This window comes from Panthera tigris, chromosome B3, assembly GCF_018350195.1.
Source record: "Panthera tigris isolate Pti1 chromosome B3, P.tigris_Pti1_mat1.1, whole genome shotgun sequence".
Taxonomy (NCBI): domain Eukaryota; kingdom Metazoa; phylum Chordata; class Mammalia; order Carnivora; family Felidae; genus Panthera; species Panthera tigris.
This window is the reverse complement of record NC_056665.1, coordinates 20340844-20356831: the sequence shown is the minus strand read 5'-3', so window position 1 is coordinate 20356831 and position 15988 is coordinate 20340844. Positions and strand designations below refer to the sequence as shown.

At 39.1% G+C, this 15988-nt stretch overlaps 1 protein-coding gene across 12 annotated transcripts in view; it reads right to left on the bottom strand.

Moving 5' to 3' along the window:
- Nucleotides 1-15988, bottom strand: part of TJP1 (tight junction protein 1) — a 244372-nt gene that overhangs the window by 12394 nt on the left and 215990 nt on the right. For 9 of the 12 annotated variants that reach the window (XM_042988226.1, XM_042988227.1, XM_042988229.1 and 6 more), the window contains 8 exons: nt 13057-13139; nt 12298-12508; nt 11661-11761; nt 7869-8219; nt 7297-7536; nt 5776-6648; nt 5524-5621; nt 3208-3435 (listed from right to left, as the gene is read on the bottom strand). In XM_042988226.1, coding sequence (XP_042844160.1) covers nt 3208-3435; nt 5524-5621; nt 5776-6648; nt 7297-7536; nt 7869-8219; nt 11661-11761; nt 12298-12508; nt 13057-13139 — 2185 coding nt within the window. The remainder of the gene's footprint in view (nt 1-3207; nt 3436-5523; nt 5622-5775; nt 6649-7296; nt 7537-7868; nt 8220-11660; nt 11762-12297; nt 12509-13056; nt 13140-15988) is intronic. The other 3 variants (XM_042988236.1, XM_042988238.1, XM_042988239.1) reach the window with 1 other exon arrangement.

The following is a 15988-nucleotide window of genomic DNA, read 5'->3' as shown; positions in this document are numbered from 1 at the left end:
GTGCTCCATTAAGAAAAAAAGGGCTGGGCAAAAGAAATCCTCTAAGTGAAAATGTAGGAGGAAGCCGTACAACACAACAGCTGTGCTGATCCCTAGTGGGGGTGATGATGAACAGGCAAGCTGAAATATGCATGCCTTTGAAACCTGACTATGATTAACCTGTGCTCTTTCCTGGCAAGACCTGAATCCATTACCAGTCCTAAAGTAAGTCCTGGGATGGGGGGAGCCTATTTGCAAAGCTTCCATGTTTGAATCTCACAGCCTCTCTCAGTGAATGCCACATGCACATAGAAACCTAGTTAATCTTACTAAGTTCTTAAAAAGCTGAAAACTACTAACACTTATTTTGAGACCTAAAAGTCTCACAGTAAGTTGACTTTTGAGAGACAAGATATTTTAGTGACAAAAAAATCTCTCGTTGCCCTGAAGAAGCTCAGTTTCTGGGCTGGGACACATGCACAGGGCTCTTCTAGCCCTGTCATAGGATCCCGGAAACTCCTTACTTGTTTTGAAGATCAATGTCTGAGCCACTGATCTCCTAATCTCCCCAATTCCAACCCAGCTCTCCAGAGCTGTAAGACAGGTGATATCCACTTGCTCTCTGGGGCGTCTGTCCTGTGCTACCATTCTCCCTTCTCAACTCCCACCATTTCTCAGGTATGGAGTTTTTGTTGGAGGGTGGGGAACATGAGAGAACAAGCAAGGGAGGGGCAGAGTAAGAGGGAATCTTAAGCAGGCTCCACACCCAGTTCAGGGACCAATGTGGGGCTCGATCCCACGACCCTGGGATGAATGACCTGAATGAAATCAAGAGTCAGACACTTAACCAACTGAACCAGCCAGGTCCCCTCGGAGGTATGTTTTTAAGTGGAACATAAGCACCTATTATCCAGAAGAAAAGAGCTTTGCTATTTCTATATTATACTTTAGAAAATGAAGGCCTGTAGGCAGTCTACTGGTAACAAAAAGCAGTTTTGAAATACTGTAAGAGGGCTGTATATTTTAAATGACTTTCTAATTGTTAAAGCTGTATTCACTGGGCACAACAGTACAACAGCATTAGAAGGGCAAGGCACAGAGACCCCTTATGTCTTAGCCATCATGTCTCATTCCTCATTCTCCTTCCCAAAGCTCTACCCACCGAATACCCACATGGGGACGTGAAGCACAACTACAAAGAGTTTTTGATTTCTATCACAAAGGAAGGAAATGTATTAAAATGTGCATCTCAAGTCACACTTTCTGGCTCCCATAACACTCATGGCAGGAAACACAAACATTCAGAGTCTGGGGCCTATTCACAAAGACAGATGTTATGTGTTTCTGTCAAAGGCAATCTACCCTTGAGAAACCTCTGACCAGTTAAGACTCATTCCTCCCAGAGCTGCATTAATGAAAAGGTGGGCAGCTGACACACCTAGCATACTATGCCCTGTGTTGCTGGGTCCCCACCCACCAAATACTAGGCAGCATTCTAGACCCTGTATGAAAATTATACATCACAAATACGTTGTCTTCTTTGTGGAAAACTCAACCCAAAACCAAAAATGCCTTGTCAGTTGATTCTCTGATGAGACTTCTTACTTACTTTTCACACCTAAATGTGTTCCTTTAAGACTGCATTCTATTTACCGAGTATATAAAAGGATGAATAAAATCTCTCTCCTTAAACTATACCCTTGGACCTGCTTCTAACAAGAACGAATGTGTTTCATGACTTAAGTAAAGATGATTACAAACTACTAAGGCTCACTGGAGTCTGGACACCCTCCCCAGATGTACTGGGCACCTCTCTAGCGTTGTGTTGGGGGAGGCTCACAATACTGGTATAAGACACTGTTTGCATTTAACAGAACCCCCACTGCAGCACCCAAAGTTTGCATTTGCATTTCACATAAAGGGCTTTCTTCTCTAGACAAAGACTGAAATAGAGGACAGTGGGAAAAAACTTTTAAATCTTCACTTCAAATGATGTCTAAGAAAAAAGTGATAATTATAATTAGATTTTTAACAATAGAGGTTATAAAGTATTTTTTAAAAAAATTTTTCACTCAACAGTACATGACAAATGATAGTTAAGTTCAGACAATCCCAAGCATCTAATTCAGTAAAAATCTGGGTGCTTTGGAACTTGGTAGGTCAACTTGGGTAGGTCAAACTATAGTCCCCATCATTAATTCAAACACTAATGTAGGTGCTGCTGTGAGGGGGACTGACAGATGTAATGCCTCTAAATCAGTTGAGTTCAGTTAATCAAAAGGGAGATTATCTGGATGGACCCTTTTAAAAAGAACTTAGGTCTTTCCTGAACTCAGAGACTCTCAAACAGCTCTGGATCTTCTCTCTTCCTGTCCTGTGAACTCACAACTTGTTTATTAGCAGGGTCCTACAACGGTGTAAATGAATTCCCTGTAATAAATCCACATCTGTTTCTCATTCTTATGGGTTTGTTTTGCTGAAGTATAAACCCACCTATGCCTATGTGAGTTTCTACCTCACTCTCAGTTGGATTTGTACCCCAACAAAACCACAAGAAAGAAAAACAAATCAACAAAACCTCCAATAGACAAGTCAACAAAAGGGAAGAGCACAGAACAGGGAAAACGACTGGGAGTGGAGAAACTTGGGTGTTCGGTCCTAGCTCTGCCTGCCCATCACGTCACCTCATGTGTTAAAACTTTCCTTTCTTTTCCAAGTGTACAACTGGACCAGAATACTTAAAGTCATCTCAAGCTCCCACATTTAAAAAAAGATACGCTCTTTCTCACCTTGAAGAAAAAACAACAAACTATTATCTTCCCTCGAATAATGTCACCCCCCCCCTGCTATTTTCATACTTAAAAAATAAAAACTGAAAAGAAGGAAAGGAACCAGCATGAAATATGCTGCACAGAGAGAGGGGAGACTTATGATTCACCTAAAAATCAGGGTCTTCACCTCAAAACCTTTTGATTTTAACAACTTTCCTAATGCAAAAATTTCATGTATCAGATATCAGGGTTTAAGGACGAGACACACACATATTCTAGAGCTACAGACTATGAGTAGTGCTGAACCACTGGAGCCAACAGAAATCATGTATTAAATATGGACTTAACTATATTTCTTCCAAATACACTGAACTTCACATGATCACTCTACTTTAGGCAACTGAACCTTTATGTTTCTTCTTATTTTTAAAAGTAAGTCTCAGGTGAAATAACTTACTTTGAAGAGTAACTAGAAAAGTTTGGTTGATTCTGAGAATGAACTGGCTTGGCAGGCTCTGAGAGATGGCCAGTAGGAATGTGTGTAGAAGGCTTGTTTTCAAAACTTCTTCGGTCAAAGTAGGAGAGTTGCTTTCGATAATATTCTTCATCCTCCTCGGGATCATAATGATTTGACCGAACAATATCTTCAGGTGGCTTCATTTGAGGTTTCTGAGGTTCTGGGATCCTGACAATGAATGACAAATGGAACTTTTTAGATGTTAATTTTACAAAGAAAATGGAATACACAAATATGTTATCTTGACCTTTTACTGCTATGATTATTCAGCATCTAGCTGAACAATCCAACAGTCAAAATGGACATTCCAAATCCCATGTCTTCATACATTTACACTCAGAAGGCAGCCCTCTTCTGGCTCATGAGTCCTTTGACATAACCTAATAAGCTTGATAATTATTTGGTCAGAGCCTCACAGCAGGTTAGAAGCAGTTAATTAGAGAATAGGAAGCATTAACTAAGACAGTGGAGAACTTCTCAAAGTATATACATCTATGTTAGCAACAATTAGTAACTGAGAGAATTTAAGAACTTTAATCCAGGATCAATAAAGGATTCTCATAGAAGGAAACAGCTCTATATAGTCCAAAGTTCTACAAGGCACAGGAAGCAGTGGGGAAGAAAGTAAGTTATTAAGCAAATTAATACAGATCTTCCTCAACTTATGATGGGGTTACATCATGATGAATCCACTGTCAGGTTAAAATACCAGGAGTCCAAAACGCATTTAGTACACCTCATCTACCAAACACCCTAGCTTAGCGTAGCCTGCCTTAAGTGTGTTCAGAACATACATGAGCCTACAGTCGGGCAAACTCATCTAACACAAAGTCTATTTTATAATTAAGTTTGAGTACCTCATGTAATTTATTAAATGCTATACTTAAAGTGAACAAGAGAATGGCTGTAAGGATACAGGGTGGTTTTAAGTGTACTGGCTATTGACCCCCGTGATCACATGGCTGACGGGGAGCTGTCGCTAAGCGGCATCAGGAGAGAGTACTGTACCATATATCACTAGCCTGGGGGAAAAAATTAAAATTAAAAATTTTGAAAAGGTCTTTTATGATTTCTACTGAATGCATATTGCTTTCACACTCTTGTAAAGTTGAAAAATCCTAAGTCAAACCATTATTAAGTTGAGGACTGTCTGTCTATACATTGTTATGTACACTCTGCTTAAGTGAATTTTAGAAACTTTCCAACAAAAATAAACAGATTTCACATCAAAAAAGGGCCTAAGCTTTCAGTTATTACATATTTATTTTATGGAAAACAGCTAATGATACTGGCTAAAGAAGACCCCACAGCAGTTTACGTTTTCATGAAAAGCACTAGACATCATTAAAAAGAAAACATAATGTCAGATAGCAGCTTCTCTTTATTACAAATACAAATGTAAGCAAATAAAACTCATTAGTTGGGCAGAAAAACTATTCAAACCCAGTCTGTCATTTACTCACAGTATGATGAGGCCACTGTTACGAGAGCAGCTGGCCAGGTTTCTCTCCTGGCTCCACTAAATCCTAAAAGCTACTCAAAACCCTCAGCCGTAGTGCCTCTCTTAAAAAAATTTTTTTTAAATGTTTATTTATCTTTGAGAGACAGAGAGGGAGAGAAGGGGGGGTGGGTAAAAAGAGAAGGAGACATAGAATCTGAAGCAGGCTCCAGGCGCTGAGCTGTCAGCCCAATGCAGGGCTCGAACCTACAAACCATGAGATGATGACCTGAATTAAAGTTGGATGCTTAACCAACTGAGCCACCCAGGCACCCCCCTCAGTGCCTCTCTTTAAAATGGAGGAAAGGACCCACACTGCACTGAAGTGCTTAGCACACTGGCATACGAGTATGCTCCCTAAATAATTAATTTTTGTTATTTTAGTGAAACTCTGTTTCCTTACCCCCGAAGACTAAGAGTTTACATGTCTGAAAGCACTTTAAAAACTAAAAAACATAATACAAATGCAGGGCTTTAAAATTTTTATTTTAATTGCTTGCTAGAAGAATATCTCTTTGAAAAACTTGATTACTGAAGGCTAACAAAGATCTGTTACAGAAGGCATTATCAAGACCTTTATTTTTCTTTCTAGGGCCACTATCTTAATTAGAAAGGCTAGTAGTTTTCGTTTAAGGACAACAATCAAGATCCTCTCCCTTTTCCTTCCTCTCCTCTTCTAACACAGTAAATGGCTTGCTTATTAACTGGGTCAGATTCTTGGTCAGTTCCATACCACAAACACCACCAAGTGTACCCACCTGTACAGTGTTTTGTCATGTTCACTGAATTGATTCTGAGGAGTGGCTTTAGGACCAATGATGGCAGCACCTGGAGGTTTAGATGCTACCTCTGGAGGCTGCAAAAAAGAAGACAAACATGCCCCAGGAACAGATAGTTACACAACAGGTTTCATTTAAGCAGGAGAGGAAGAGCCACGAAGCACTCTGAAGTGCTCCTTCACTGAATGTGCCCACGTGTCCAAGGCAGGAAAAGCATGGTCACATGCTTACCTTAAAACCAGCAGTGTGGTTTTCATCCTTCTTGTTCTCCATCGATGCAGATCTTTTGTTTTCAAACATTTTAACTCTAGTGAGCACAGACTGGGGTTTCATTGCTGGATCTTCTTCCTCTTCAGTCAGAGATGGGGGTGGAGGCAGTGGTTTGGTATTTGAAGGCAGAACTTCTGGCTTATGTTGAGATGTGGGTACTAGAGGAGGGATGACTGCAGCACCATGGAGAGGCTCATAGTGGCCTGCTTTAGAGGTAAATCCTTGTGATGGTACTTGCTCATAACTTCGCGGGTACTGGTCAAAATACTGCTTGGGTTCAGATGCCTTCGGGCCTGCTGAAGAATAGGACTGTGCTTCTGGTCTGTATCTGTTATGTATGTCATATCCAGGAGTTGGCTGCTCTTCATGTCGTAGGGTGGAGGTTCTAGGTGGTTGGTCATAACGTGGTCTGCTGTCATAGGGTAGAGGGGCTGGCTCTTCAAAACGTGGGTAATACCCTCGTTCTGAGGACTCTTCAGGATGCTGTCTGGAGTCAAGGTCCCGAGGATGCTGATTATCAAAAGAAGGCCGAGGCTGGTAGGGCTGTTTGTCATCATAATACGACCACTGCTCTTCATATGTGGGAATGCGCTCTTCATAGCGTAGACGATGGTCATAGTTTCGAGAAAACTGGTCTGGGTAGCCAGAGGAGTCGTATCTGTACACGGGCTGTTCAAGGTCTCTACTGGCTTGTTTCTCTACATATGGGGGTTGGGATTCATAGCTCAGATTAGGCTCTTTGTCTGGCCTCTGCCCTGGGTGACCAACAGGTGGCTGTTTTAAAACATGATTCTGTCTCATCATTTCCTCAGGATAGGGATCTTTTCTATACACCTGTATAAAAAAATTCATGTGTAAGTACAACGGCTGGTTTTCAATTCTAGTCTACTTTAATACACAAAAATATAATTTAGTATGTGAAAATGGTATGTTCCACCATTTATTATCAAGACAGAAAGAGATTAGTGAGAAAGCTAGTTTAAGTGAAAGCTCAAAATTTATAATGCAGGTATAGGGCTTTTATGTTTTAGCATGTTCTAAATGAAAGTGAGCTAAAGATAATTACTAAATTTAGTAGAAAATTAATACACTGAACTACTGATTCCATTTGATTTGGACAGAGTAAATAAAAATCATAAAGAAAAGTATGGACACCATAATTCATAAAACACAAAATGTTCATGATGGGTCACAGCTACATACTACAAGGAACTCTGGAGGGTACTGAAAACCAAAAAATAAAAGTAATAAAAACATTAGCACAAATCCCAATTAAAAGGCCTATCTCCACATTATCAGTAGTATACCACCAGAAGCCATGCACACTACAAAACTGAAATGATCCATATTGATTGGAAAGCACCATGGTGTGTAAGCCCACAGGAAAAAAAGCAAAAGGAACACTTAAAGGGCAAAGCAAAAATGATCGTGTGCTAGACTGATGGAGAGCAACAAATGAGGGCAACACTGCGGCACAGGTACCTTTGCTGGATCTACATGCGACGACAATGACGGCTCTTGATCTCTTAGCATTATGTGAACTGCCTCAGTACTTGGTGTTCTTAAAGAATCAGCTTGTGGTGAGTAAGATGTGGAAGGAGCTGGGGTGGGCCCCTCCAGTCTTACATTAGTTAAAGTTACATTATGATTAACGGCAGAGGTTGATGATGCTGGGGTTGTTTCAGGCGAAAGGTAAGGGACTGGAGATGAGGCTTCTGCTTTCTGTGAAGTGTTTAAAATATTTTAAATATAGTGTTTCTGTTTACTTCTAACTTCCCACTTCCATTTATAGGGGTTGGTAGACATACATTTTAAGTGTGCTGAATAACAAAACTATGACCTCATGTCCTCAATTTTTTAAAAGAACTTCAGTATACTGCTGTGTAAGACAAACACACAAAGCTTAGAATTAAGTCCTTGGTATTGTCAAATTGAAATTAAAGATCAATTCTTAATCTGAAGAAAGGACAAAATATATTCTTCAACTCAATCACCACATTCTAAAATTTAATAATTCACTTCTAACTACAAAACGTTGAATGCTTGCTGCTTACCTGTTGAGAGGCTGTTTTAAATCCAGGGGAGTCTATTCTATGAATTGGTTGTGGCTGCGCTTGTGGTGAATAAGGAGGATATGTTTGGTTTTCATGATGCATTCCAGAGGAGTCCTCTCTTACAGGCTCAGAGGACCGTGTAATGGCAGACTCCGGTGGAGTCCCAACCTCATCATTAAGAGTTTCATCTAGTTCTTGATCAGTGTAGGCCCCGCCTTCTGTATCTGTGTCTTCATAGTCAGAAGTGTGTCTACTGTCCGTGCTATACATTGAGTATTCACTACCTGGGGCTGACAGGTAGGACAGACGATCATCATGCAAATCAAGGTCATCACTTGTAGCACCATCCGCCTGGGTCAAATAAAAGTAAATCGAAAATTTTATTCAGTAGTTCTTTAAGAGATGGCCTTTATTTTACAAGGGAGATTGAAAAGGGCATTTTTCTTTGGAGAAATCACATCTATTTCTTGAAACTTCTGGCAAGGAAAGGTCAAGAAGATTGTACAAGCACACATGCAGACACACAGAACATCCTTTGAGATCTGAAGGGGCTTGGAAGAATGAAAGGCTGGCTGGCCAGCCAGGACAAAGCCGGACTCCGAGGCTCAGCCCCAGGAGTCCATGAAGAAACTCTGACACCACTCAGGGTTATAAAACCTAATCAACCTAATCAGTCCCTACTTTACTGCCCCAAAGCCAGGGGAAGAGGGAGAATGCTACCAAACCAAGCTGACAGAAACAAGGACACACTGACAGAACAGCGCATGTAAGAGTAACTATGAAAATAAATGCCACAGTTCAAGGTGAGTAAGAGCTTACATATATATACACAGAGAAAACAACTTGTTTAAAAAGTTGGTATTTGGCCCTTTAAGTTTTTATAAAACAAAATGGGAAAGAATCGCCTAAGTGCCGGTTGCCTCATTAAATTAAGAATTGTTGTTTTCATTTTTTTTCATAGATGTAGTGTCCAATGGATGCTGAGGGAGAAATGCAATTATGTTTCTCTTTGATAAGTAGTTAAGAACTGAGTTGGTTTTTATTAGTCTACTTTACCTTCTGAGTAGACTAGAAAGATAATGAGAAGTACCTGAGGGAAAGGAATCTAAAGAGTTGCATCAACAGGCTGCCATTAGATACTAGTTTGAAATTAGTACCTGGATTAATTAGAACAGTCCCTGAAGAGCTTGCCTGGACATTGTGCCCAGTTAGGCAAGAGAGCTGAATGATCTGGAATCCAGAATTCAGACAATCCTCCTTCAATTGTAGCACAGACTGAAGGAGAAACATAAGGCCTGAGCTGCCTGAATGGGACTTTCCACACAGTCCTATGCCTGGCTCTCTTATGAGCCTGAGCCTGAGTACTGCCTTCCTGATAAGAAAGACTAGGGTATGTCAGGCCTCCTAGGGGCTCTCGTTTTCAACAAAGTACCTGCTGGGCTCAGGGAGTGAGAATCCCAGGGCTCTCTCTATGTTAGAGCAGACTCTCCCCCACAGAAATCTCAACGGTGTCTAAACTCCCTAATGGCTGCTACAGAAGAGAAGCCATTTTGCTATCTATTCTAACCTTTAACTCACCAGGGTTCTGTAAGACTCTAACCCATCAGCCAGCCAGGGAAATATTTAAGTTCTTGGGGAAGAATTAACTTGGAACTCACCAATCCACCTCGCTTTCAGTGCTGTGAAATGTACTAGTGAGCAAGAACCATGGGTTGCTCTGAACCAAGAAATGACATATGCCTATATGTTAAGAAAGCCTCAGGATGACTTTTCTTGGTTTAGTAGGGAACACACAAGACCATGTCAGATCTTGCAAAAAAGATCTCTTCCTAGCAATTAGACCAAAGTAGTACACTCAGGAAAGTCAATGTGAAATGATGTGGTTTTAGTTTAAGAATTTGTTTATTATGATAAAATATACTTGAATAGAAGGGGCAGGAGATCTAGCAAGCTTCATTTAAATTATAACAACCTTTTATGATTTACAAAATGCATCCATCTATCCTAGTAACAAATGATCTATTTTTCCTCACATAAAAAGTTGGGGGGAGTGAGACCTGCATTTTAAAACCCAAGCAAGACAGGAAGCACACAATAATACCACAAAAAGAAATTTACACAATATTAAGATTTGTGGATAAAGAAAATCCCTCAGATAGGCAGAGAGCACATTCTGTGTATTTATAAACTAACTTCATTTTGAGAATCACCAATGCAAGCTATTAACCACTCGAGTGGACAAAGGCTGCTGAAAGAATTGTGTTTTTGCAGATTAGTATGACAGGGACTGCGATCCTTTGTATCAAATGCCACATGAGAGAAAATTAGTAATAGTGTGTTTTTATAAAGTGGTGCAGTAGGTTTTTTCCACCTGGATTTGTCTGTCAAGTGTCCCAGCTGATATATCAGTTATTCAAAGTGGTCTGATGATCTCATATGCACAGTCCATCCCCCAAGTGGTACTGATGAGAAAAACCATGATTCTGACATGAATACAGGTGGGAATAGCAGAGCAGACACTACCTCTAGATGTAAGCACTGTAACATCTCTTCTTGCAGAGGTTTGTGTTTCCTGGACAAAGGGCATGGTGGTCCTAAGCATGCAGCATGCACTGCCAGAGCAGCTGTAGCCATAGCCAGGCAGAGGAAAGTAGAGGCCATGCAGGCGCAAAACACAACAAGAACCAAGCCAACAAGGAAATATAAAACACACACACACAAAAAAAACAACAGAGATATTCTCAATTTTCTCTAGTAACCAAAACATCAATAATATTACACTGAAGGTAAAAGATATTAAAACAAAAGGCTCTTTCAGCTGTATTAACTTGCCAAACAAAATGAACACTTTTTTCCCATCGAAGACTGCTATAAAACCAGAGAGACTGACAATAGATAGTAGCTATTTTAAAGCTGGCCATCTGCAGCGTGCCTAGGTGGCTCAGTTGGTTAAGTGTCCGACTCCTGATTTTGACTCAGATCATGACCTCACGGTTAGAGAGTTCGAACCGCACATCCAGGCTCTGCACTGACATTGCAGAGCCTGCTTGGGATTCTCTTTCTCTCTGCCCCTCCCCTGCTCATGCACTCTCTCGAAATAAAACTTAAAAAAATAATTAAAAAAAACAGAGCTGGCCATTTGGATGTATATAAAATCAAAATTTGAATCTAAAAATGATGAATTGCTTTGTCCAACATTTCCTAGTATGTTAAAACAATATTAACAGCCGCTAAATGAAAAAAAAAACCCTAGGTAAACAAAATAACACATGTTCTTTACTTAAGACTTCTCAAAGCCTTTACCATGCTGGTGGGTCCCACTGCCCCATGTAGGGGGTGTGGTTGCAGATTTCTCATCTGTTACTTGCCTTCACAGTGCCTTTTTCTTTCTGACCAAGTCCTAAATCTTGTATGCAGAGGACAACATTCTGGGCAACACTCACCTACCCACCCAACTCTCCTCATTTCCAGAGAAGGAAACTGAAGCCAGGTTCTAAGTCATTCCTCAGACAGGAGCAGAGCCAGAACTCAAACTTACTCTTTTAGTTATCATTTAAGAACTCTCTGAGATGACACCACTGAAGTGGTAATTCAATAGGTAGGGAAATTTCAGAATCTTTTACTATCAAAAACAATTTATAAAAACTTAAACAGTCTTTTACTATCAAAAACAAACTCTCCCAAAATTATTCTAATATGTTGATCTAATTAGAAACAATGGTAACTCAAAGGCTTTTCTGATTTGTTATATCATTTATTGAAAGGGCTCAAAAATAACAGGAAATTTCTTACCTTTCCTTCAGAAACCCATACCAACTGGTTTTGCTGTTGCTGAATGGCTTCTTTCAACGCACCATACCAACCATCATTCATTGAATTTAAGTTAATTGTAGCTGAAAATAAATTAACAACATTGTTTAAAGATTAGAATACCGTCAAAAGCCAGAATTCATTCAAATCTGCTTAGAGCTCAATCATCATTTCTTAATTATTTGAAATACAATATTTGAGGACACATCTTTGAAATTTGTTTTGGTGCTACACATTTAAAAAAAAATTTTTTTTTAACATTTATTTCTTTTTGAGAGACAGAGAGAAACAGAGGGTGAGAGGAGGAGGGGCAGAGAGAGAGGGAGACACAGAATTCAAAGCAGGCTCCAGGCGCGGAGCTGTCAGCACAGAGCTCAACGTGGGGCTCAAACTCATGCACGGTGAGATCGTGACCTGAGCTGAAGTCTCATGCTTAACCAACTGAGCCAACAAGGCGGCCCTGTACATTTTCTTTCAACCAAACAGCAGCCGTTAATACTAACAGGAAGCTTTCCAAGGCAAAGTTATATAGCTTTTGGCATCTAAACAACACAACATTTTTGCCTACATATTGTTGCCTAGACATTTTAAACTAAATGAAGGCCTTTAATATACTCACTTGTAAAAAGATGGTGATTATTTTTACGAAGTTTATGAGACCGTTCATATAATTTCCTGGCACTTTTCCGAGATTCTGGACATAACCTCATCCTCATAGTTTTCACACCTTGCTTAGAATCAGGGTTAAGGAATACTACAATTGGATACCACTGGGCGTAATTCAGACGATCAACTGCATTTGGGGTTACATCTAATAAAGCATGTTTGTCCTGGAGACGCAAAGCAAAAAAACAAATAAGGACACAAGCCACAGTTAATTAAGAATCATCACCTTCAAAAAAAGTCACAGCCTAGATTACATTCCAATGGTAATAGACCTTTAACTGGGCTCCAAAATGTCTCCAGAGTATATGTTAGAAAAATCTGTAATCAGAACTTAGTTCAATACAAATTCTAGCCCAAATTTTTTTAAAAAAACTTCTTAACCAGCTCACTTTAAGACAGCCCCAATACTTACAAGTTGACAGCATTATCTATGTTCAGTAAAGTGAAAAAAGTACAAGAATTTAATGGTCCTAACATGACCCTGTCGAGTAACAACATATTCCTTATGCATATAAATATCTTTTGATGCATGTAATGTACTTTCTTTGAAAGTGGTTACTGGAATGCCTTTCAGTAGAGGTTTAATTTTTTTATAGTATATCAGTAATAATCTTAGAAAAGAATTTCTACTTCCAAATTAACTAAACTTCATCCCACTCAAAACACAACATTCACAGTTAATAATGAAATAGGGCAATTTTTAAGAACTTACCTGATCTATTATTTGCTTTATCGTATGAAGGCGAATAATGCCAGAGCTACGTTGGTCAGTCCCAGCATCTCGTGGTTCACTTTCTATTCATGGCGTCAGGACAAAAACAAAACATCAAATTTCTATTGGTTAGACCAGAGTTTCTCAACTCAACTACTGGGTGCTAATGACATGTTGGGCTCTGCAATACTTAGTTATAGGGGCTGCCCTGTGCACCATGGCCAGTTCAGCAGCATTTCTGGCCTCCCCTGCTATATGCCTCCGGTCCACACTGGGACCAATAAAAATGTATCCAGGAGTGGCCAATATCCACAATAGATCAGAACTGCCCCTGGCTGAGCACCACTCGGTTAAGATTAATGCTTCCCAACAATTCCGGGATTAGGAGAAGGTAAGTGAGGCACTTGCCTCAGGAGCAATATTTAAGGGGTACTACAAAAACTCTGCAATCAAGTAATATTTTGCTGCAATATGTTCAAAATATCAAAATTAGTAACCCACAATAAACAGCATACCAAAATTTTAAATAGAACCAGTTAAGTGAAACATGAGTAAATATCTAAGACTGTCACTGGGTCAAGAGAAATGATCAAATATGGCAATTCTTCCCATTGAAAATATGATTTTAAAATGCGATCTAAAAATATTGATGAGCTTGCTTCCATTAAAGCCAGGAAAAGAAAATTATAAATTCTGTGTTTGATACAAATAAAATATTTAAACTTGAAATAATATGAGTTTTAATACACATATTTTTCATGTTTTCCAAAATTTTTCTAACTACTTCAATGTCCTGGGAAAAAACAGCCATTGAAAAAGATGTAAAAACATGTATGTATGGACCCACATTTTTTCTTTTGCCTTGTGCTTTAATATGGCTTGACATGGCACTATTTCCAAATGTCTTACACACTGTGACATGCAGAGAAAATGGCACTATTTGTATGGCCAACAGAGATAAACTGAGGAGGCCTCTCCTGGGTAGAGCTCCATCTAGCCAAGGGGGACTGACAAAATCAATACCTGGGCAGATCCATCAGCAACAATGCTATATAGCAGACTGGTTGGAGACTTCTGGGTTAGAGATCTTTTCTATAATAGTAGAAGGGAAACCCAGGAGCAGTTGATTTCTAACTGTGAGACAGCCTATGGTTTCATACTAGTAACCTATCTCTCTCTACTCATGTACAGTATGTCAAGTGCAGCTTGAGATGGTTACTAACCAAATTATCTCAGAGGTCCAATTTATATGAAGTTCTTCCCTAAAAAGGTACAGCAATGTTTGTGACTCTGGTCACATGGAAAGCTTCAAAGACAAAAAGGAACTCTGGTGTTTCAGATCAGACAAAAATCAAGAGATTTGGAAGGACAAAGGTCACAATGAAGGATAGGGGGAATGACTCTAGAGAATGAGACTATCATAAGGTAAAAGCTCCATGGGCAAAGAGAGCAGAATTTCAAACCTGGTGAACAGAGAATTAGAGAGAGAGATCAACTGGGAGTTTTGGTTGGAGAAAAGCTACTAATTCCTTAACTCAAAAGACCTTCATTAGATTCAGAGAGGACACTAACTAAGCTATTTGAATCTCTTTTATAAGAGTCTGGCTATAGTGTAGAGTAAACCCAATTAAATCAATCAATTGCTCCCTAAGGTAGGGCTTTATAAGTCTTCACACTTTTCCTAAATTTAAAAAACCCAAGGTTTGGTTATGGGTGGGGTTACCACTAACTTTTTTTCTTTTTTAAAAAATTGTATTTATCTACTTACTTATTTATTTGAGAGAGAGAGAGAGAGAGAGAGAGAGAGAGAGAGAGACAGAGACAGAGAGAGACAGAGAGAGAGAGAGAAAGCACCCGTGTGCCAGTGAGCAAGGGGCAGAGAGAATCCCACAAGGTGCAGAGAGAGGGAAAGTGCGGAGCCCAGAGTGGGGCTTGAGCTCTCCAGAAGCAAGGCTTGAACTCACAAACCAGGAGATCATGACCTGAGCTAAAGCAGGATGCTTAACCAACTAAACCACCCAGGTGCCCCACCACTAAATTCTTTATGTTAAATGTTACCTATAATAATGACCCAAAAAAAACTCTTCTGAAAAAAACAAACTGGGGAATCAGAAATAAACATTTTCTTACTTGCTCAAATTTTATTATTATGTGTCTGCAAATCTTAGTTTCATAAAATATCCTCATTCAACTTTACCAAAAACCAAGTGAAAAGCAATATAATAAGGCAATGCTCTGATCCTTTAAATTAGCACTTATGAAGTTAAAAATATTAACGCAGATCTCATATAGTAGGTAGAAACAACAAAAACAATGGCACAAACCTCTGGAAGGCAATAGGATTATAAACAGCAGTAGCCAGAAAATGTTCATATCCTATGGTTCACTCCTTCCTGTCTTTGAAAATTCTAAGAAAATTACCATAAATATGGAAAAAGCTATATTCTTGAGTATTTAAATCCTTTAGGAAAGAAGGCAGAGCATAAACAAGCAAATAAAAATATGGACAGATTTCTGTATCCTTTATAACAGTAAAATATAACACTGAAAAAATTATGTAAACAACAGAAGGCTGTTCAACCAAATTTTGGTTGCAGAATGGATAATAAAAAAATATGGTATTATCTATTAAGAAAGAAAACAATAAATAAAACTCCACAAAAGTCTGCTTACAAAGGGTGATAGGGTGGAATAAAATATGACAGGATAAAATTTAGGATGATTATGAACAGGATAAAATTTAGGATGATTATGATGTATGTCAAAACTAATTCTCTAACCTTTCCAAATAGAAAATGATATTTTTATAATTAGGGGAAAAAAACCAGTTTCAAGTGTTTACATATAGTTTAGAGCAAGCTACAGTGGTCATAACTAAGTCTGTATGTTTAAATACCACCATAGCTAAACTAATGAACTAATAAAAGAAATC